The sequence below is a fragment of the Verruconis gallopava genome (assembly GCF_000836295.1).
Source record: "Verruconis gallopava strain CBS 43764 unplaced genomic scaffold supercont1.11, whole genome shotgun sequence".
In the NCBI taxonomy this organism is placed as follows: domain Eukaryota; kingdom Fungi; phylum Ascomycota; class Dothideomycetes; order Venturiales; family Sympoventuriaceae; genus Verruconis; species Verruconis gallopava.
Window position 1 is genome coordinate 623,871 of NW_015622147.1, and position 21,086 is coordinate 644,956.

The window sequence follows — 21,086 nt, forward strand, 5'->3', positions numbered from 1 at the left end:
TATTGTTGAATTCCGCATCGGACGAAGCGAAGCATATGGATTTACGTATTATTTTCGTGCATATTGCCTTTGCAAATCCTACGATTAAGAACCTCGTCAGTAAAAGTACCTGAAATGTGCCACTTTTTGCAAGAATCTCGATCACTGTGAAGAATATCGAGATCATGATCTAGGGCCCGCCTAATATTAACGTATTCGCAGAATCATTATAGATGAAAGCAAGAGACCTCAGGGCTGGATGAAACTGATCGGCCAATACAGTGTTCCCAGAGATGCGTTAGTCTCTGGCACGTAGGGATTTGGCGCTTCCAGCACATAAAAGAATGCATCACGGCATGCCGTATGAGAAAAGATGATAGCTATACTTGCAACAACATTCAGATATCTCATGTCGAAATCAATATCAAGAATACCAATGGCGACTACCACAAACATCTCACATCTCTCACCAACTTTTATACATTAGAATTGTATCTTCGCCACACAGCTTACGACTTCCCCATGAACTATAATAAGACAGATATCATTAAATACCGGGCCAAGCGGGGCCTTACCAATATAGATACCATGCAAGTAATTGGTATACTGTCTGATAGCACGACAATATCCAACGAAGCTGTGACGTACTTCAAGTCTGGAGGTAGGAACGGAGCTTTGACGATGGCTATTTGGACGCTGCATACCGAAGCTGGTTCGAACGTACCGCTTGGAAAAGACTGAAAGGCAGGTCAGGATCAAAGTCACGCCACGTGGAACCCTTCCTTGCTCGGTATGATGCCTCAACAATCATACAATCAAAGGCGATGACTTTTTTTTGATCTTACGCAAGAGCAGCACGTAGCCATGATTGAATGCTTTCAATGACTTGCCTCGCTACTAGCACGAACGGTAACGAATGATGTACAGCGAGATCATGTTTCCAACGTGAGTGGTGACGCAGAAGGTGGCGGTGAAGACGACGAGCTCAACAGTGGTAGCGTCAGATCAATTGGGCTAGAAGACGCTCTTGTATCGATTGGAAGTTTGAGGTAAGGTAATTCACGAGAGCGTGAGACAAGATGTAACTTTGAGCATGTGTTCGTCTAGGCTCTCAAAGTACAGACACAAATACTTCATACCATTGCGAAAAAAAAAGGCCAGAGAACCCTTCTTGTTCATGTAGTGGCGATGTGAGCAAAAATCAAATCTCGATAGCTCAGTGTGCCTCATAGCATTACCTGCACGGCACAGCGGTCACCTGCTTCAAGGTCTTGCGCAACCCGGAGTATCTACGGTGCCCAGATGATTCCGTCTATGGCAACGGTGGACGTACGAAGCACTTTTTTTTGTTGCAATACGACAGGGGCTATGCTGTGTCTTGCGTTCATCACGTCCACTCTACCACTGGATTGCCCACCTCCGGAATGACATGGTCGATGTTTAGCCTCTGTCTGGGGAATTCTGGGGAATCTGCGAGCCATCATGGACCAGATCGTGGTAAAGTCCAGGCTACACTCCCAGCTTCACAGCCGTGCGTCCGCGACTTTCTCCGGCCGCGTTGGTTGGGGTATTTGCCAATGACTGCGTCAATTGGCAGCGACATGCATGTGTTAAGCAAGGCAATCGATTCTAATATCACGTATCTGGGTTCGAGACTCGGCGCCTGCTTCAGATTGATACTTTTCTTGCGGCCAACTATGAGCTACGCGTGAATTAGAACACACCTATTGCGCATTCTCCTTCATGAGTGATCCAAATACCTTGTTCCGAAAGGCTTAGGAGGCTCTACACAATGCTCTCTGCAAATATCTTTCTCCTGCTCTTCCACGCGGCATCTGCGCTAAAAAATCCAGTGATTTCTGGCTGGAATCCGGATCCTGCTATCCTACGAGTAGGAAAGGACTATTACCTTGCAACGTCAACTTTTGAGTACTTCCCTGGCACTCCTATCTATCACTCAACGGATCTGGCAAACTGGAAGCTCTATTCCCATGCTCAAACCAATGCAGCCCAGGTGCAACTTTATGGAGTTCCAACCGGTGCTGGTATGTTCCTTACGTAGTTTCATCTGCGGTGGAGGCTGACATGCTCAGGTGTCTGGGCACCCACGCTTTCATATATCAACGAAATGTTCTACCTAGCTTCAATGACGCGCTGGACATATGATCCCGTCGCACGAGTGTGGCCTCGTGTAATGTGGATGAGCTCCAAAGATCTCATAACGTGGTCCGAACCGATCTGGGCGGAGCCATGGGGGATTGACCCAGCGTTATTTCAAGATCCAGCGACCAAGAAGGTGTATCTCAACCTAATGGCGCCGAACAATAACGTGGACAGGCTGTGGGGCATATATCAGTGCGAGGTCGATCTGATGTCTGGGATTTGTGTTGGGCAATATCAAGCGCTATGGAATGGAACAATGCCAGTGAATTCGACAGCACGTCCAGAAGGGCCAAAGATGTTCTTGAAAGATGGGTGGTATTACCTGCTTATTGCAGAAGGTTATTCGCCTTGTGCCGCTTTTCGAAACCTCGTTGACAAAGGCTAAAGGGGGAACTGACGATCTGCATCGCGCCTCGATCGCTCGTTCGTCTTCACCACAAGGCCCATTTGAGCCAGCGCCTAACAATCCGCTCATATACAATGGCCAGTATGGCTTTGACAACCTTACCGTCCAATCTACAGGTCATGCCACAATGTTCACCACCGAGCAGGGCGACTGGTACGCTACATTCCTTGCGCGGAGGAAGATCAATAGCTCCTCACCCCTTGGCCGCGAAACATTCTTCTGCAAGGTTGACTGGACAGCAGATGGGTGGCCCGTGTTCAATAATGGCAAACCCATCCTACTGAGCGAGGATATCCCAGGACTTCCCGATGCAGTACCGATCTCGAGATTTGTGGAAGACTTTAGTGGGCGAATTGATATGCAGTGGTATCAGCTTCGAGTACCGTACACTAAGAACTACGAAATCGACTCTCGCAAGGGCTTGATCTTCCGGCCCAATGTGTTTGGCTTGAGCGACCGTGACACTCCAGCAGCCTTGTTGCGGAAGCAGAAGTCGTTGAACATGACTTTCACCGCCCGCTTGATGGATTTCCCGAAGCCATTGGGACTTAGACAAAGCGTAGGGATCAGTGCCTACCTCAGCGAGCTTCAGCATCAAGATATCTACATCGAAGGCTGTGCCAACTCTACAGGAAATTGCCTTGTCACCTGGCTGATTCGAAACGGGACGACAAGTGTACGTTTGATTCCTTCCACAAAAAAAAAAGGTTATTGACTCGCGTAGAAAACTTCGTTGCCACTTAATCGCACATCACCTGGCGACATCAGCTTGCATATTCGAGCCGAACCTCTGGCATATCACCTTGGGTTCAGCACCACCCAGGAGGCGGAACCAGTCTGGATCACTTCTATCGAATCAAAGTGGCTGGCGTTCCCTCCCGCAGGTTACTTTGTCTTCACTGGTGCTTCATTTGCCATCTTTGCATCTGGTGGAGGTGAGCCGTGGCATTCAGACGGACAAGAGGTTGGATTTTCGAGCGTGGTGGAGGAGTATTTTGAGGAGAAGATACCTGACTACGACAAGTGGTAGTGCTCAGCCAAACGATCTTCATGCTGGACATATCGTGATCTTCGCTCTGGCATCCGCTTCATCCTGTGATTTTCCAGATGTGTTGTCACGTATGTGTTGCATCTAATTTCCGTTCGTGATCATAAGCCCTATGTATTCGGCAGTAATAGCCGAACGGATAGAAGCTTGGAGATAACTCGTGTCGCACATTGAGCGCTCGGGGTCGGAAAAGTCTGATCAGCGGTCGCAATTCCATAGAACACACTTGTAGTACAGGAACTCATTCACACAGTTACACATCTAAAAATCGAAAGAGGATAGTGTTCCCTAAGCAATTACTTCTACAGGTCAAGTCCTTCTTAAATAAACTCCCAAATCACCACGATCGCATCTCAATCCTCAACGTCCGCAACTGGAAACTGGGCAATATGAACTTTCGCCGCGCCAAAAGGTATCAACTTCAGACTCGTCTTATCTGCGCGCTTCACCTTCGGATTCAGCGGTGGAAGATCTGCAGAGTCCATGGTCACAGGCCAATCGATAGCATACCCATCTACCCACAATGCACCTGGCTGAGCTCCCGTTGTCCACACTGGATTTGCAAGGCTGTCATTTGATCGCTCGAGCCGGATCGTAGAGGGATCGATTGCATACTGCCAACGGGCCGTGGGCTCGAGAACATGATCTTTGCATTTCGGACACACCTCTTCAGCGGGTAGTGGGGTTCGGTCTGTCCAATTGAGTGGTTGGTGCGATGAGGTTGTATGAGCTATGTCGAGAGCATACAGCAGAGGTCCGTGGTAGATCCCCACCGAGCCGTTTCGTGTTACTGTGTGGATCTCCATCGGCAAATGGACTCCCAGCTGCGTTTTACCTTTCTGGATGGCGACATGATGTAATCCGGCACTGTCAACCTTGACCGAGCTGGACGAGGACTTACTGAGGGAGACAGATGGAGAATTCAATGACCAACTGGTCCATGTAGGAATGCGGACAGCGAAATTGAAATCGCAGTCCGCGTCAATGGAATACCTGAGGTCCTCGGAGAATGGATAATTCGTCTCGCAGTCAATACGGATCTTGCAGCCATGGAGCGAGGTTTCCACTGACGTTGGACCGAGCAGTATGTGAACGAGAGTGTCCTGTCCTTGCTGAACAAACGAACTTGCAACATACTTGGGGTACCCTTGAGGATGATTGACTGTGCAACAAGGCTGGAGCAGTCAGAATCATGATGGAATGATGGGCGTAGCTGACTTACAAAATTTGGCTCCAGGCCGTATGTATTGCCGTAGGAGACCACGTTGAAGAAGGGCTTAGCGGTCAAGTTTCTTGACCATGGTTGATTCGTCTGCGTCACGTATTGATGTGACCACCCTGTACGAGAGCATCAGAAATACGTGTTCCTGTTCGAGTACGCAGGAGTTTACCCACAGTCTGCACTAATGGCAACTGGCAAAGCATTAAAAGCAGCCAGCTCTGCCCTGTCCGCATACTCATTAACCCCATGGAATCGATATAGGTACGCGTAAGAGAACATCGACTCGACAGCCATGCACAGCTCGGAACCTCGTTGCGGACTCAAGCCACCGAGATGCTCGTCACCTATAATGGTGCCTGACAAAGATGTTTGATATGCAGTGGTCATATTAACCGCATCACGCGTCTGTTGGACAAGGCTCTCGTTACCCGTTCGACGGTAGAGAGCTGTGGGATATCGGAGACCTTCCGCAAGATTGACACCATGAGTGAAACCACTGGTCTTAAATCCAGGCGTGCCGACTTTGGGAAACACGCCATCGACAAAAAAGGTGGTCCAGTCTCGATTGCCCTTTCGTCCGGCTTCGAACATGAGATCGATGGTCTCGGTGATTACAGCTGAGTTGTCTCGTGGATGCTTCTCGAGTAGCCACATCAGGCTCGTTGGAAGCTCATGGGTGCGGGATAGCCCAAAGCCGAAAGGATCGAAGTTGTCTTTCTGAGACTTGTCTTCGATCACACCCGTAAAGTTCGCCTTTAGCATGGTATGAGCAAGTCTAACAAACTTGTGCATCGCAGTCACAATCCGATCGGTCTGGCTGAGATCTGCTTCTGCATATTGCTATACCAATGTCAGCGAAGTTGTGCTCGCTCGGTGATCGTTACCTGCTGTAAGGCCAAAAAACAACAATGCCCGTGCCCACATTCCTCTTGTTTGCCTTGTTGATTCAGGTCCTAGCCAGCCATCCTCAGCCTGGTGATCCAATGTATAGTCAAGAAAATGCCGCGCTTGTGCCTTCAGCCGCTCATCATCCAGAGTCCACGCCAGAGGCACGATGCCATTAAACCAATAAGGAGCAGCTTCATTGAGCTCGCTGTACTCATAATCTCCACCAAGCCACGTTGACCGCTGAACATAGCGATAGAAATCAAAGAGATGACCAGCCAGGCCATCCGCAGAGAGTTGAAGCTGATCTTGAAGCCATCCTGAAGCTTTTATAGAGCCGAGTGGAAGGTGCTCGAATTTGAAGGGCTTGAGTGTGCTACTTGGTCCGGTGCCATTGCTTTGAGCAGCTCCGCCCATTACCAAAAGACTAGTGACAAAGGTCAGCGTATACGCGAACATTATGGTCGAATTTTGAGTTGCCCACGATTCTTTGGGTTTCCACCTTGTCTTAGTATATATCAGCAAGACTAAGCAGCGTCCGGAGGAGCGCCTTTTTTTTTTTTTTTTTTTGAACTGAGAGTGCGATATCAACGAAGCTTTCCCCGGACTCGTCGACGATGGTAAGGTCATATCCCCAGAATGGTGGAGATTTAGTGGCTTACGTCCACGGAGTATGTCCCGGCTCAACATCCGTCATTTAATGCACGTGACAATCGACCCTTCGCTGAACTCTCCTCTTGGAAGTGAAAAAACGGGTTCTGCAAAATATGCATAACTGACGCTGCCTCATCGTGTTGTGCCTTGTATTCTCCGCGCCAGAGCCACGAGCCGCGCAAGATCAATCCGCGCATACAGGTCCTTGTCGCAATTGGCCGACTGCGTACTAGGTGACCCATTTGTTCGCGTGCCGGATACGTCCCGTGAGCTAATAGATGCCGTGCCTCAATCAGCTCCATCGTTGCGCAGGGGATGGGTTTTTTTAGAGGCTGCCAGAGCCGACGCATGTCTGGAATACAAGCTCGACCCTCGTAATCCATCACACTGTGCTTGTACACTTGTGGATTGGCCCTGTTCCTACAGAAATCTCTGCGTGCATTATTGCAATGATGCCCGAAGCGGCATGATTGTGGAGACGAGCAGAAGTTATAGTGATAATGCCAATTTACAATTAGAGCCAAAGTGTGCACTGAAGCTGATTTCAATCAACGAGCTCATAAAAATCGCCAGTCGATAGTTCACAGAGTGAGGAGGCGATTATTTATTTTACCCCCCCTGATATAAGGAATACAATGAAGAATATTAGGTTCTTAAAATTAATAAGCGAAATGAATATAGTGTTCAGTAGAGCTAAACACAGTATATGTATTGTTATGATGTAAATATATCTCTGTGACAAAGGGCAAAATTCTTGTCGTACTTGATGAGGCAGATGAAAATCAGGCCGGCATTTGCCGGTAAACAAGATAGCCATTGGTATCGAGCATAGATCTTTAAATACTCGTGGACACTGCTTTATGGCCAATTGCTGTTCTAAACTCGCGCACTCGTCTTCAGCGTGTCGTGAACCATGCGAGCAGTGCGTCACGCCTTGCGACCACCCATATTGTAACAAGTGCGGCCAGCTCTAGGGCGTCTGCCGTGTTTCTGTCTCAAACTTGCTCCTTCTTTTTAGCCATAGTGAGCACAGAGGGAAGACAATAATTTGAACAGAATTCAAGCCGTCAATACATCTAAACGAGATCGCACAGTGATATAGCCAAACCTACTTAATCTTTCCAGAATTTATCAGAGATGATACAATAAGAGCCGCTCATTTATTCCGTTTTCTCCAGCTTCAGTTGTTAGACGCTGGATGCGCTGTTTTCGGTGGCGTCGACATGACAAATGTCATTCATGTGCCATCTCTGATACAAAGAATCGCCGACAATCTCTGCCCCGAAATCAAGACCGCCAAGGGCCAGAGATCTCGGTGAAGAACTGTTGATCAAGCTTGAAATCATCTCACATCAGTCGCCTTATTTGTCCTCCATCTAAACTAAGATCGAGCTGAACTTTGCGCTCAACTTACCGTCGAACGCTTCATCTCTCACCATGGCTATAAAGCAGTCAGTGACCCTTTCTCTGACTTCTACCGTACTTGCATTAGAAAGCGATAGAATGGCTTTGTGATTGAGACGGCAGCACCACTCAGTCAAGTCATGGACAGTGGTGATCTGTTGGATGTGGTGAAGCAAGAATTGCAGAAGTGTGGTGGTTCAAGTTTATCAAGATCCATAGAAAGTCTGTGACAGTACCGCGAAGACATAAATTGATGTTTTTCATTGTCGGCATCTCGTACGACTGTGGTACGCAGGACGTCGACATACGGGCTGGTTCAAATTTATCAGAGCAACTTTGCGCGTTCAGCAAAACCGATGTTTGTCTTGCTCTCTTTTTTTTTTTTTTATTTATTTTTATTTTGGAAAAGAAGGGATTTGGAATCCAGTACGAGTCAGCCTCAATTTTCTGGGAATCCTTATACAGTCTTTGGTTATGGTTTGGTCGGCGTATTCTGGCCATATGGTCCTGAGCTTAGTCTCTACCATGACATTCAACGTATCACTACATTGCCGCTACCCTGTTTCACACATTGCCTCTCTCGAGCTTCGCCATGCTGGGGCGGCAGCTTGCGCCTTCGAAGAGTGGCTTTTTTTCATTCATTACAGTCTTTGCCGGTGGTATTCAAATGCAAAATGTTGGATGGGAGATCTTGCAACATAAACTCGGTGGTCGTAATGTCACTCTGGGATCCAAATCCCGGTGCGGAGTGAAGATGATGTCTTCTTGCGCGTACTACCCTCTTATGGCATCAATAACTTCATTTTTTAAGACAGATTTAGCACATTGGATCAAAGGATCCTGAATCTACATAACACGTCTTTTTTTCTTTCCCAATTAATAAACGTACAAGAAGCCTTATGACGATGCATCTTCATTGTGCTCGGGGTGCACATGGATATCCAGCGCGCCGTGGGGGAACATCAGCTCACTCATACCGCCATCTTTGACTTTGACCTGCACCACGGCGCATGATATTAGAACTTATTTCCGTATCGAAGAAGGCTGTTCTCACCTTCCATTGCAGTTTCAAAAATATTCGCCTGGCTGAATCACGTCGTATCGAGCGCTCTGCCCTGCAAAGGATCCTCTTCCCGTAGAAAAAAAGAGTCCAAGCAAGCAAATTCGCAACAGGTTCTCACCATGGGTCGCGTTCATATTGAGCCAAAGTTGCCGACCGGTCCTAAAACATATCAAATCCAAACATCAGTTGTGCTTCCAAGGAATCAAACTGTATCGCGGGTTTTTGGCGTGGAAAAACTCTTGGAAGTAGAAACGTGATTTGGCGCAGCTTTTTATGTCAAGCGTTGTTCCTTCTTGTCCACTGACTAATCTTGTCTGCGCCCGTCCAAACCAAGCTGACTGCGTAGACAGAACTGCCGTGAAGCAGGATGCGTTGGTCACTGGGGTGTAGATCGCGCAGGAGTCAGTCCTCTCTTTTAAATTTGCGCTGTCGCCAGGCTGCTTTACAAGGGGAAATGATCCCAAGGGCTTCACTGTATGTCTTTGACTCATGCATGGTTCTCTGGCGTCCCATACGTGCCATCCCACTCCCTTATGATCCTTCGCCCGACTTTCCCGGGCATAACCTTTCCTTCCCCAACACCGCCCGGCTCCAGAGGATCCTTGCCCTTCCGGCAATTTGGACACGCCCAGGTATAGTTCTGCGAGTTGTAATCGACACGCTTGACACACGGTGAGGGTGTGTGCCTGACGTCGAAGGATCTGCCTTCTTCTACCGCACGGCTGTTCCTGTGCTGCTCGGCGATGCTGTGAGCCGCTGCGATGCCACACTTGCTCCACGCTTTGTACTCGCAATGGCATCCTGCATAGGTCTTGTGCTCCTCGTAACACATGTCTTCGGGCGTCTTTCTATGTCGTTGCAGCTCCAAGAGTCGCAGTATGAGGTATTTGAGTGGACCAGAGCTTCGTGATCGCAGTGAAGCAACACGTGGAGCGGTGGAGCAGTGGACCGGCAGCGACACAAAAAGGGAAGGACCTGTTCCGACTCATCATCCTTTTAAACGGTAGCTCTTTCCTCTAGACGCTGCCAGTGACAACGAAGCGTGACCCAAAACGCACAGAGTTTGACCATTTCACCGTCCCCTATATTGTCTTTGTTTTGATTGCTGGAGTTTCGTTGTGCGTGATTGTTCGATGAAAGAGACATCATCGGTCAACCCAAAGCTGCAAACAAAGGATCTCACAGAAGTAAGCCAGTGCGTGAGATGTCAACACGACTGAATCATCAAGCTGGTCGACGACTGCGTTGAATTCTGGGCACAGCCTCGGTCAGTCGGTTGTGTCTGCAGTCAAGGAACAGAATAAAACAGCGATGTCTGACATCCTTCATTTGGTGCACCGGTTCCAATCATCCGCATGATCCAGATAGATGGAGATTTGGTGACGCCCATAACTGGTGCAGCGCTTTCATCAACTCTGGATCGTGTAGTAACGCACACAGTCGACCCAGCCTTTAACTCAAAGTTCGCCTCTCTTAAAAACTTAGTGCATCATATGCGTTGCAATCACAATACAAAGAGCCCATTGATAGCCTTTGTCAGGATAATGACCCATAAACAAGTACAATCGTCTACTAAGCCAAAATCTGAGCCTCCGTAGATCTGTGTAGTTTCTAGCGCGGCTGAAGCACGGGCAACACAGTCACGAATATATTTCCAGGACAATGATGATTAAAGCGAAGCTAGAGCCCATGGATCTCCGAATATGCTTGGAAGCGTGCCTTGGTTTCCAGAATCGACCAAGACAGCTTCTGGGGGATAAGGACCAGCAAGATCACGAGAGGTCGAAGTGAAACTTGAAAAAAAATCAAGGACAAAAAGAAAAAAGAAGATATTCATCCTAGTGGGAGGTCTCTGAGAACGATTCGACTCGTACATGCGTATTAAAGCCTGCGCGAGAGGCGTCCCACTAGCCGCATGGTCGTGAGCCCGTTTGCTTGTTGAGGTCACGCCATCCCGCCCGATTCGTGATATATAGAATGCTCTGTTCTGGTTATATCACATTACCGGTGTGACCTTCGATGTTCGGTTCACCGCGGCGGCTTCAGCCGGATTTTTGAATGATCCCATGGCCAGAGGACTTCCTCAGAAAGCTGGATTGTTATTAACCCGGGACATTGGCTTTGGCTTCCCCTAACGCTCGAGCCCATTTCTTTAAGCACCTGCCGTAATTCCATGGGGGAATGACTTGTCCGTCGCGTAGGCGCCCGTGATGGAAGGCCAGGGAGTAATCACCAGGTTTGCTTAATTTTTATGCACAGGATGCCCTAGTATACGAGAAGGAAGCTCCTAGACTAGCTGGCCGGCTTTGTCAGCGTATCAAACGCTCTGGCATCGACTACAAGGCTCAAGTAGAGACGCAAGAATCCGACCATGGTGGCTTCCGCTCTCATAAATCCGTGGTACCGAATTTAGACAGTGGCCGCTTCCTACGTAAGCCCAGGAAGCATGGAGTTCAACACAATGGTCATTTCTATGATCTGGACGTCTGATCAGGACTTCTGATCTGCATTCGCAACAGGCTTACGGGCGTCTTGGAGCATTCACACTACAGTTCTGTCGGCTCTGGCATGATTGAAGAGCATCACAGATGACATTCACCAATTCATGAACGGCAGGATCTCAGGCGCTGCTGCGGGACGGCGATGGTGTATATGAGCGAGCCGTCCAGCTCAGCGTCAAACACCTCGACGTTGGCCAGCTTGTGGATAGGATGACGGAGCAGGACGATGGCCAGCGTGGAACAGATGAAGTGATGCATCTGCTTCCGAAAGTGGATCACACTAGTCAAGAGCTAGGATATTGATGGACAGCCGCTACCGCTACCCGGCTATCGCGATGCTCTTTTCGCCTGGCGCGCAGAAAACTTTTGCGGGGACCATGCTGCCGGAGCGAAGCGTCAACAGATGGGACAGGCGCCGAGCAGAAATTTCTCCGCCCCAGTGCGGACGCGGCTCGCGATGGCGTTCGTAGCTGCTGTCCAGCTCTGAGAGGGAAGACAGGAACAACGAGGTGAAAAGGGCCAGAAAGAAAAAAGAAGGACGGGACAAGGCGAGTTTGAGCCAATCCACGGTCCACGTTGTATTGGGGGAAAAGGGAAAAGACCAGCCGAAACCGACATTGCCCGAAGGCGAGCGCGGCGTTAAGGCGACGCAAAGTCCCTGTCGCTTTGCCTGCGCTGGCCCCGTTTCCCGGCCAGTTCCTCGCCCAAAAAAGATTCAAATTTGATGCTTCCGAGCGCCGTCTGAACACCTACAAACAAATCCTCCTCCACCTTCGTTGCAAGTCCACTGCATCGCTTCATCCGCCTCCCATCTCCTCTCTGTCCCTTCCGCCGTCCTTGTCGCATCCATTGGCACAATGTCCGGCACCGCAACCGCCCTCAAGCAGACCATCGAGGCCAAGGAGCCGCAGAAGCTGTCCGGCCTTGCGCTGTACTCCAGATTCGCCTTCGCTGGTGCAGTCTGCTGCGCAGTCACCCACGGTGCCCTCACTCCAGTTGACGTGTAAGTGCACTGCGCGTTGTCTCCTTCGTCGGCGAGCAGCTCGTTCTTCCTTCTCTCCCCTTTGCTGCCTCTCTTGTCGGCGCGCAATGGACCGAAGCTGACACGCCAACCTTTTTTTCAGCGTCAAGACAAGAATACAGCTCGACCCCGTCACATACAACAGCGGTCTCATCGGCGGCTTCCGCAAGGTCATCGCCAATGAAGGTGTCGGCGCCATCTGGACCGGCGTTGGCCCGACCTTCGCCGGCTACTTCCTGCAGGGTGCTTTCAAGTTCGGCGGCTACGAATTTTTCAAGCAGCAGTGCATCAACCAGCTCGGCTACGAGACGGCCTCCAACAACCGCACTGCCGTCTACCTCGCATCGTCCGCCACCGCCGAGTTCTTCGCTGACATCGCCCTGTGCCCGCTCGAGGCTACCCGTATCCGTCTCGTGTCCCAGCCAGACTTCGCTAACGGCCTGATCGGTGGCTTCAGCAAGATCCTGAAGAACGAGGGTATCGGTGCTTTCTACAGCGGTTTCGGCCCCATCCTCTTCAAACAGTGCGTTGCTCCCGTGATGGATCAAATTCCCGCGATCGGCGAGCTGACAGTTCATCTAGGGTTCCATACACCATGGCTAAGTTCGTCGTCTACGAGAAGGTCGCCGAGGCTGCCTGGAAGGTCTTCGACAAGAACACGGCTTCAGGCGGTTTCCAGACTACTGTCAACTTGGGCTCTGGTCTGATCGCCGGTTTCGCCGCCGCCATCGTCTCTCAGCCGGCCGACACCATGCTCTCGAAGATCAACAAGACCAAGGGTCTTCCAGGTGAAGGCACCACCACCCGTCTCATCAAGATCGCCAAGGAACTTGGCTTCCGCGGCTCATATGCTGGTATTGGCGCTCGTCTGTTCATGGTTGGTACTCTCACTGCTGGTCAGTTCGCCATCTACGGCGACATCAAGAAGGCTCTCGGGTATGTTTTTCCCCTTTCACTTCCACCCATTGCCCCCGCTAAAGAGAGCCCTCTGGCTGACCGATCGAATTCCAGTGCCGTTGGTGGCGTCGAAATCGCAGCTTCGAAATAGACACCCTGCATTGACACACGAGGAGAATGGGAAAAGAACAGGAGGTGGTTGTAGCATTTTAACGAGTGGACCTGGGTAGATTCCTACTTTTCTAGACCATTAGACGCAGCGATATGGCCTCTAGAAGCAAGCCTCCCCCCGTGGATTGAAGAGCAGACCTTTTTTTTGCATAAGAGCCTTACCTACGGGAAAGGCACCGTTGCAAAAGCTAATAGACGGCATGAAGTACCTCGCTTTTTTTTTACTCTCTTGCTTTGACTAGGTATACATGGGCGCGCGTGAGATGTATTATAGGGTTTTTTGTCTTCTTTTTTTAGTTGTCTGTCTGCAACACTAAAAGAAATGGCGGTAGTTGACAGTCTTAGAAAAGGCAATTGTCCCTCTCTCTCTCTCTCTCTCTCTCTCTGTCTCCTCTCATGCTTTGTCTTATCACGTACTGTCTCCAGGCCAGCTACTCAAGTCATGCTCATCGATCACAATACAGAAACACTTCAAGCGCCCTTCGACCTACTGGGCGAAGAACTCTCTCAGCTGATCGTCCAACCACTTGACGTCCTCTGGGTTGTCGCCTGGACCGCCAGCCCAGTGGCCCCAGATGCTGGGGAAGGGCACCATCTTCCCAACGCCCGGGTTCATGGCCTTGACTTCGATCTCGCTATCTTCCGGTCTGTGGTGGTGGGTTTTCCATCGTCAGTTTCAGCTCCCAAAGCAGAACACGTACGCAAAGAAGGAAGATGAAAGACAGATAAAGGGGGGGGGAGGGGGGAAATGCATGTGCGGGGCGACGTACGGGAAGTACAGGTCGGTCAGGCCAGGGAGGACCAACGCCTTCGCCTTGATGGCCTTCATGGCCTTGTCGAAGTCGCCGTCGTACGGCTCCTGCGCCGAGCAGTCCCCGCTCTGCCAGGTGTGCAGCATGACGAGCAGGTTCTCCGGGTCCTTGGCGAGAGCCCAGGCCTCCCAGAAGTTGACCATGAAGTCTTCCAGGTCCTTGAAGCCGAGCGCGGTGGCGTACAGCTTCTCGCGGTAGAAGGCCTGGCTGAAGCCCCAGCCGGCGTAGACGCGGGCGAGCGCCCTCAGGCCCGTCTCCCGCTGGGCGGCCGTCCAGGAGCGTGCCGAGGCCGGCTGGCATATGCCCAGCGACGAGGAGCCGTGGCCGGCCAGCAGGGCGGCCTTGACGCCCTCGAGGAAGACCTGGTTGTGCGGGCTCGTCCGCGCGCTGCCGCAGAAGGGCACGATCAGGTCCATGAAGTCCGGGTACTGCGTCGCCCACTGGTACGTCTGGCCCGCGCCCATGCTCCATCCCAGCACCGCGCGCGCGTGCTGGATGCCCAGGCCCTGCGTCACCAGCTGGTGCTGGGCCCGCACGTTGTCGTAGAAGAGCACGTGCGGGAAGGGCCTGATGTCCGGACGGGTGGACGGCGAGGTGGACTGTCCGTTGCCGAACAGGGCGGTGATGATTATGAAGTACTTATCCGGGTTGAGCGTCTTGTCGGCGCCGATAAGCCATTCGTTGTCTGAGATGCTGCCGGAGTACCAGCTGGGATAGATGATGGCCGGGTTGCTGGGAGAGCCGAAGGTCTTGTACGCTATCTGGGCCTTGGGCAGGATCTCGCCGGACTTGAGCTGGAAGTCGCCCAGGTCGTACAGCTGGACGTCGCCTTGTGCCATCTCGCCGACTTGCCGTATCTGACAGCGCCGTACAGCCTCGTTCGATTCGTGGTGACCGGAGCCAAGGAGCAAGACAAGCGGCGGAAACTGGTTGCTCTGGGACTAGATCCGCCGAACGGGTCGAGATGGTCCTCTCCCAGACGACATGCGACCATCAAGCCATCTCTCGAGGGAGGTCTCCGCCCATCTTCTTCTCACATGATTCACCACGCGGGCGTGCTATTATCGGTGGTCGACGCAGTACCCCACTTCGAGGTTGGCCAGGGCCGGAGCACGGAAGCGTTCCGCTGCGGCGTCGAAGAAGAAGGAAGGAGCGTGCGTCATCGAGCGCTTTGCGAAGGCCACGACCGGCCCGCACAGAGGACAGACCTGTGGCTCGCTCGAGGCGCGCTCGTTGCACTTGCACCATTCCATCTGCTCGCCGGAACACTGCTACTGCTGCTGGCTACAGGCGGAACACTCGTCCAAACGTGGCGTTCACGGCGAATCACTTGGCCCTCCTTCGACGCGGCCTCCTTAAATCCCGCCCGCGTCCCGTCCTTCGTCCCTCGAGGCGAATTTTCACATCGGTCGGCAGCATGGGAAACGTCACAGAGATGGCCGACGCCGAGAAGAAGGTGCAGAGAAACCCTGTAAGCTCGACCCGCAGGCCCGCGAGGCCGCCTTGAAGCTGACGGCACGAAACTCACCTTTGGTTTTTCTTCTCGAAATTGCAGCATCCGGACTTCAAGACGGTCGAGGCGGGCCGTCCCGAGTGGACGTCGAACCCGGACTTCAAGTTCACCAAGACGAAGAAGCCGGACTGGAGGTACGGCGAGGGCGCCAACGACGGCGGCGAGTGCCTGAAGAAGGCCCACGTCGAGATCGATCCGTACGCAGAGGGCCGCCCGGCCGTCTTCAACTACAAGCTCCTCATCTCCGCCATCGTGCCGCGCCCGATCGCGTTCCTGGGCACGCGCAGCGCCGACGGCGCCAGCACAAACCTGGCCCCGTTCTCGTACTTCAGCCTGGCCAACCACGACCCGCCCGTCTTCACCGTCGGCTTCTCCGGCGGCTTCGACAGGGCGAAGGACTCGCTGCGCAACCTGAAGGAGACGGGTGAGTGCAGCATCAACATCATAAGCGAGCACTTCCTCGAGGCCGCCAACGCGTGCTCCATCAACGCCCCGTACGGCGTCTCCGAGTGGGTCCTCTCCGGCCTGCACCCGGCCCCGTGCTCGGAGATCAAAGCCTCGCGCGTCAAGGAGGCCATCTTCACCGTGGAGGGCAAGCTCATGAACTTGCAGGAGTTCGAGTCACGTGCAACTCCCGGCAAGAAGACGGGCGTGCTGGCCGTCATCGAAGGAGTCAAGTTCTGGGCGAGGGAGGATGCCGTCAACGAGGAGAAGAACTTGATCGACCCCACCGTCCTGAGACCGGTCAGCAGGATGGGTGGCATCACGTATGGCAGGGTAATGGAGGGCCTTGAAATACCTCGGCCTGACTTTGACGAGACCATCAAAGGTGGTGAGTATGACCATTTGCAGAAACCAAAGGACCAGTCGCAGCTATGAAGGGTCAACCGATGCTAGGGGTTCTTAAGAAACGGTATAAAGACGAGATAGACACCGAGAGTCGGATCTTTTCTTGCACAACTTATTCAATAGAATAGAAATCGCGAGCTTAGACACGTATGATTTTGATTTGTTCAACTTTTTTGAATTTCAGGGTTAGAAAGAGCTACATAACCCCTTCCCCGATTACCATAATCTGATCATCTCATAATCGTATCATTACAAAAAAGCCAGCCCGTTAAATCGGTTGGCTCTCAAGATCAATCATGTCCGCCTTTAATCTTGCAGACGTCTAAAAACAATTTACTTTAGTCGTAAAGCTCCATGCTACCATCCTGATCTTCCAGCTCAGCCAGGGCATCTTCTTCATCATACATCTCGCTGTCACTGTTCTCCATGTCCGTGTCGCTGTGGTTCGGTAGCACAGAGATATGTCCGTTCTCCAAAACGACGCGTGCCGTCTCGCCGTCTCGGATTGCGCCCCTGAGAATAAGAACGGCCATGCGATTGAGCACCTCCTTCTCGATGAGCCGTGCCAAAGGACGAGCACCGTAAGCGGGAGAGTATCCAGCCGATCCGAGGTAGTCTTTGACGTCGTCCGTGATCTGGATAGTGATGTTGCGTCCGTTGGCGGCCAACCTCTTCTGGATCTCCGCCATCCGTACGTCGACAATACGGCGGATTTCCTTCTTCGTCAACCTGTTGAAGATAACGATGCTGCTGATGCGGTTGAGGAACTCCGGGAGGAAGTAGTTGCGTAGAGCGTTCATGACCATCTCCTTCGTGGTGGGGTCGATCTTGCCACTGGGAAGATTTGGTCGCGAAAGGTATTCGGCGCCCAAGTTGGACGTCATTACCACGATACAGTTCTTCGCATCCACAACTCTGCCTTGGCCGTCGGTAATACGACCGTCGTCCATGAGCTGCAAAAGAACAGTAAGGACTTCCTTCGCCGCCTTTTCAACCTCGTCGAAGAGAAGGATGGAGAATGGCCGCCGTCGGAGAGCTTCGGTCAGTTGTCCGCCAGCATCGTGTCCCACATAGCCTGGTGGTGCGCCAATCATTCTGCTGAGTGAGTGACGCTCCTGATATTCAGACATGTCGAACCGGATCATGGCCTTTGGATCGTCGAACAAAAACTCGGCAAGAGCCTTTGTGAGCAAAGTCTTACCAGTTCCTGAGGGTCCGCAGAAGAGGAATGACGGTGGCTGGTTCGGGTTTGCTAGGCCAGAACGTTGCAGTCGGATGGCGTTCGACACTGCCTTGACTGCTTCTGCCTGACCAACAACAGTCTCGCCGAGGACGCGCTCCATCTGCAGGAGCTTCTCCTTCTCCGTGGTCTTTAGTCTCGTCACCGGGATGCCAGTCCAGCGCGCGACAATCTCGTTGATCTGATCTGGACCCACGGCGTCAGTCACGAGCGGTTGGTCGTTCACTGATCCACGACGAGCCGCCATCTCGATTTCCTGAGCTTGCTTCTCTTTCTCGAGTCGGTTGATCTTCTGCTGAATGTCTGGAATTGCGTAGTACTGCAAGTCAGAAGCTGTTGCGAAATCGTTGACTCGCTCGGCGTCTGCCAACTTGATCTTGAGCTGATCGAGCTTCTGCTTCGCCTCTTGAATTTCATGCGTACGTGCCTTCTCCTGTTCGTACTTTTCGCGAAGAGGCTTCAGATCTTCCTCGACATTGGCAGCTTCAGCCTTGGCCTCAGCAAGTCGTTTCTGAGAAGCTTCATCCTTCTCACGCTCCAACGCATGGATTTCGATCTGCAGCTGTCGCAGTCTTCTCTCGAGGTGGTCGATGACTTCCGGTTGAGAGTCACGTGCTACACGCACAGCTGCTGCTGCCTCGTCGATGAGGTCGACAGCCGAGTCAGGCAAGCGGCGTTGAGTCAGGTAGCGTGCTGCGAGGGTGGCGGCGGTTACGAGGGCACCGTCGAGGATGGTGACACCGTGATGTGCCTCATAACGCTCCTTTAGACCTCTGAGAATCGAGATTGTCTCTGATACGGTCGGCTCTTTCACGAGCACTTGCTGGAAACGCCGCTCGAATGCTTGATCTTTCTCGATGTATTTTCTGTATTCGCCAAGAGTCGTAGCACCGATGCAGTGCAACTGACCACGAGCAAGCATTGGCTTCAGCAAGTTGGCAGCATCCATGCCACCTTCGCCGCTGGAGCCAGCTCCCATGAGTAGGTGAATTTCGTCGACGAAGAGAACAATCATCTCCTTGGCCTCCTCGATCTCCTTCAGCACGCCCTTCATGCGCTCTTCAAACTCACCACGGTACTTGCTGCCTGCAACAAGAGCACCGACATCGAGCGAGAGGAGCTTGCACTGTGCCAGGTTGGCGGGCACATCTGCATTTACTATTCGCAGAGCCAAGCCCTCCACGACGGTTGTCTTGCCAACACCAGGCTCGCCGATCAGTACGGGATTGTTCTTCGTTCGTCTCGACAAGATCCGAATGACTCTGCGAATCTCCTCCTCGCGGCCAATGACGGGGTCGATCTTTCCTTCCCTCGCCATGGCCGTCATGTCGATGGTGAACTTTTTCAGATTTTCATGCTCTGCCTCCGCGTCTGCTGTCTTCGAGTCGACCCTCCTGTTGCCCCGGATCTGCTGGATAGCTTCGTCGATGAGCTTCGTCTTTGGAATGTTGGCTTCAGTCAACGACTTTTGGATGCTGGGGTCTTGGACCAAAGCTTGGATGAGGTGGTCGATTGCGATGTAGCTATCTTTCTGTGTCGCCCGTAGCTCGTTCGCTTGTCTGAGAATCTTGGAGAATGCAGGAGACACTGGGATCTGCTCTGGAGGCGGGTCTTGGGATGGCTGTCGTACAAGAGCCTTCTTCAGCGACCGGTCGAAAGCTTGGGTGTCGCCATGGCTCCTCTGAATGATCTGTTTGAAGAGGGATTCCTCCTGCTGGGGACCGTTCTGCTGATCCCTGCTGAGGTCTGGTGGTGGCTCGTACAGCACAACAGCCAGATGCACCGGGCTGATCTGGCTATGCTGGTACTGCTGAGCAAGTTCTGAAGCGTTGACAAGCGCTTGTTGCGCCTTGTCTGTGAATTCGAGTTTCGAGTTCATGGTGCTTTGTGCACGGAAGATAAAAGCGTGTGTAAAGAAACAAAAGACTGCCGGGAAGCAACGGATTGGTGCGAGGTCACTGCATATATAGCTCGCCGGCCGAGCGTGACGTGCATGCTCTAGGAGATGCTGGAAGATTGGAGTCACGTTAGGAACGTACGAGGACGAGCCCGCATGCTCGAGCAGCTCGACGGCGCCTCTAGAAGCTTCTCTGGCAGTGATTGGCCCATGATGTCATCCCCGCTTAGTCAGCAGCGCTCTCAGCCTGGCCTTACCCACACACGCACGAACGACCAGCTCTCACACAATGTCGTTCTCCCTCTCTTTCTTGCCGTCTTTCTTCTCACATGAGCAGCCCCAGAACTCCCGCGTCGACGCGCCCGTGTGCATCCTGACCCCGCTATGGACGCCGTCTTCGCTGCCTTCGGCCTTCTTCGTGTGCAGACCAACCGTCGTCTGGTTCCACATTGCCAGCGGGGCCGGCGGCCATGCAAGGAGGGGCCTTGCTCAGCGCCATATTCTTCCATGCCCCTCACGCTGCCTGGCACTAGCCTAGCTGTCGTGGCATTAGAGGGGGTTGGGCGTCTAGTTCACAGCTTCTTGAATGATGGCCATGTATCGTCGGTCGCGATAGAATCCCTGCTCTGCTCGTGTAAACCTGAAGCTGTAAGCATAGAAAGTGTCAACCTCGCAGGACGACGTGCGCACCACGCCCAGGACGGCTCTGGTGAGCATGAAACAGTAGAGCATCAGGTGAAGCGTTGCCAGAGCCTTTCTGGAATGCATTGGGTAACGGCGGAAGGCAGGTCCACTGGCCAACGTCTTGCAGGCATGCGTCATAGAAAAGTAAGCGGTCCAAATCACTCAGCCTTGAGAGCACCGTACCCAAGGCGAAATCTCGACGAAGCCATACATTAGTAGCATCCCCTATTGAAGGGATATAAAACATATCTTGCCTTTTCTAAACTGGGGCGTTCAATGTCTAGAAAACCCCTTCTGGTTTTTTCCTTTTGATCGTGCATTGCCGGCATTCGTGTTCCAGCGTTGACGATGGATATCAAAAAGATCTAAAACTGCCTAACGCTCCTGAAGCACGACGACACGTGTTTGGATTCTAGCTGCGGACCAACAGGATACGCTGCGACACCAAGAACCAGAAGCGTCAGTCCAACTTTAGGCTCAAGTGACGGGCAACTTCGTCTTCTCATGCCACACACGTACACACACCACACGGTGCACGTTCGTGTCTGAAGTCAACTCCGAGACCAGAGAGTAACGTGATCTCGAATGGACCGCAGCTTCAGTAAGCTTGCTTCCCCGCAGGATGACTGGCGCTGGAGCTCTGGAGGCCGTTTCTACATGTCCAGAGCATTCACGTT

At 52.2% G+C, this 21,086-nt stretch overlaps 7 protein-coding genes across 8 annotated transcripts; 3 read left to right on the forward strand and 4 right to left on the reverse strand.

Annotated features, from left to right (window-relative positions):
* Window positions 1-1,771: 1,771 nt before the first annotated feature.
* PV09_04151 (uncharacterized protein) lies at window positions 1,772-3,578 on the forward strand (the record flags this gene model as incomplete). Its single annotated transcript, XM_016357456.1, has 4 exons — window positions 1,772-2,024; window positions 2,073-2,480; window positions 2,530-3,224; window positions 3,273-3,578. 4 exons carry the CDS (start codon window positions 1,772-1,774, stop codon window positions 3,576-3,578), a joined length of 1,662 nt encoding a protein of 553 aa, XP_016214860.1.
* A 294-nt stretch (window positions 3,579-3,872) lies between these two features.
* Window positions 3,873-6,266, reverse strand: PV09_04152. Of its 2 annotated transcripts, XM_016357458.1 has the most exons (5): window positions 6,188-6,266; window positions 5,707-6,130; window positions 4,992-5,658; window positions 4,819-4,934; window positions 3,873-4,771 (listed from the first exon to the last, which is right to left on the reverse strand). In XM_016357458.1, the coding sequence occupies exons 2-5, from the start codon at window positions 6,118-6,120 to the stop codon at window positions 3,950-3,952; spliced, it is 2,019 nt and encodes a 672-aa protein (XP_016214862.1). In that variant the 5' UTR covers window positions 6,121-6,130; window positions 6,188-6,266; the 3' UTR covers window positions 3,873-3,949. The 2 variants fall into 2 exon arrangements, with proteins under 2 accessions (XP_016214862.1, XP_016214861.1); XM_016357457.1 differs by lacking the exon at window positions 6,188-6,266 and having other exon boundaries at window positions 5,707-6,165.
* A 2,287-nt stretch (window positions 6,267-8,553) lies between these two features.
* Window positions 8,554-10,769, reverse strand: PV09_04153 (uncharacterized protein). Its single transcript, XM_016357459.1, has 2 exons — window positions 8,816-10,769; window positions 8,554-8,757 (listed from the first exon to the last, which is right to left on the reverse strand). The coding sequence occupies exon 1, from the start codon at window positions 9,622-9,624 to the stop codon at window positions 9,007-9,009; it is 618 nt and encodes a 205-aa protein (XP_016214863.1). The 5' UTR covers window positions 9,625-10,769; the 3' UTR covers window positions 8,554-8,757; window positions 8,816-9,006.
* A 69-nt stretch (window positions 10,770-10,838) lies between these two features.
* Window positions 10,839-13,908, forward strand: PV09_04154 (uncharacterized protein). The gene is made up of 4 exons (XM_016357460.1): window positions 10,839-12,328; window positions 12,450-12,869; window positions 12,929-13,282; window positions 13,358-13,908. Exons 1-4 carry the CDS (start codon window positions 12,183-12,185, stop codon window positions 13,392-13,394), a joined length of 957 nt encoding a protein of 318 aa, XP_016214864.1. The 5' UTR covers window positions 10,839-12,182; the 3' UTR covers window positions 13,395-13,908.
* Window positions 13,606-15,272, reverse strand: PV09_04155 (uncharacterized protein). Its single transcript, XM_016357461.1, has 2 exons — window positions 14,185-15,272; window positions 13,606-14,061 (listed from the first exon to the last, which is right to left on the reverse strand). Exons 1-2 carry the CDS (start codon window positions 15,063-15,065, stop codon window positions 13,902-13,904), a joined length of 1,041 nt encoding a protein of 346 aa, XP_016214865.1. The 5' UTR covers window positions 15,066-15,272; the 3' UTR covers window positions 13,606-13,901.
* A 148-nt stretch (window positions 15,273-15,420) lies between these two features.
* PV09_04156 (uncharacterized protein) lies at window positions 15,421-16,852 on the forward strand. The gene is made up of 2 exons (XM_016357462.1): window positions 15,421-15,697; window positions 15,782-16,852. Exons 1-2 carry the CDS (start codon window positions 15,644-15,646, stop codon window positions 16,616-16,618), a joined length of 891 nt encoding a protein of 296 aa, XP_016214866.1. The 5' UTR covers window positions 15,421-15,643; the 3' UTR covers window positions 16,619-16,852.
* On the reverse strand, window positions 16,742-19,860 carry PV09_04157 (hsp98-like protein). The gene has a single exon (XM_016357463.1). The coding sequence runs from the start codon at window positions 19,705-19,707 to the stop codon at window positions 16,927-16,929; it is 2,781 nt and encodes a 926-aa protein (XP_016214867.1). The 5' UTR covers window positions 19,708-19,860; the 3' UTR covers window positions 16,742-16,926.
* Between the last annotated feature and the right edge of the window lie 1,226 nt (window positions 19,861-21,086).

What these genes read in the sequence shown, in the direction of transcription:
- PV09_04152 (XM_016357457.1), bottom strand. Translation starts at nt 6,162, where the DNA reads ATGTTCGCGTATACGCTGACCTTTGTCACTAGTCTTTTGGTAATGGGC. An exon ending in TGTTGTTTTTTGGCCTTACA is followed by an intron (nt 5,659 to 5,706) that starts GCAGGTAACGAT and finishes ACATTGGTATAG; the next exon opens with CAATATGCAGAAGCAGATCT. An exon ending in AGTTGCCATTAGTGCAGACT is followed by an intron (nt 4,935 to 4,991) that starts GTGGGTAAACTC and finishes GCTCTCGTACAG; the next exon opens with GGTGGTCACATCAATACGTG.
- PV09_04153 (XM_016357459.1), bottom strand. Translation starts at nt 9,624, where the DNA reads ATGCCATTGCGAGTACAAAGCGTGGAGCAAGTGTGGCATCGCAGCGGC.
- PV09_04154 (XM_016357460.1), top strand. Translation starts at nt 12,183, where the DNA reads ATGTCCGGCACCGCAACCGCCCTCAAGCAGACCATCGAGGCCAAGGAG. An exon ending in GGCCCCATCCTCTTCAAACA is followed by an intron (nt 12,870 to 12,928) that starts GTGCGTTGCTCC and finishes CAGTTCATCTAG; the next exon opens with GGTTCCATACACCATGGCTA. An exon ending in GACATCAAGAAGGCTCTCGG is followed by an intron (nt 13,283 to 13,357) that starts GTATGTTTTTCC and finishes ATCGAATTCCAG; the next exon opens with TGCCGTTGGTGGCGTCGAAA.
- PV09_04155 (XM_016357461.1), bottom strand. Translation starts at nt 15,065, where the DNA reads ATGGCACAAGGCGACGTCCAGCTGTACGACCTGGGCGACTTCCAGCTC. An exon ending in CTGACCGACCTGTACTTCCC is followed by an intron (nt 14,062 to 14,184) that starts GTACGTCGCCCC and finishes CCACCACCACAG; the next exon opens with ACCGGAAGATAGCGAGATCG.
- PV09_04156 (XM_016357462.1), top strand. Translation starts at nt 15,644, where the DNA reads ATGGGAAACGTCACAGAGATGGCCGACGCCGAGAAGAAGGTGCAGAGA. An exon ending in AGAAGGTGCAGAGAAACCCT is followed by an intron (nt 15,698 to 15,781) that starts GTAAGCTCGACC and finishes TCGAAATTGCAG; the next exon opens with CATCCGGACTTCAAGACGGT.
- PV09_04157 (XM_016357463.1), bottom strand. Translation starts at nt 19,707, where the DNA reads ATGAACTCGAAACTCGAATTCACAGACAAGGCGCAACAAGCGCTTGTC.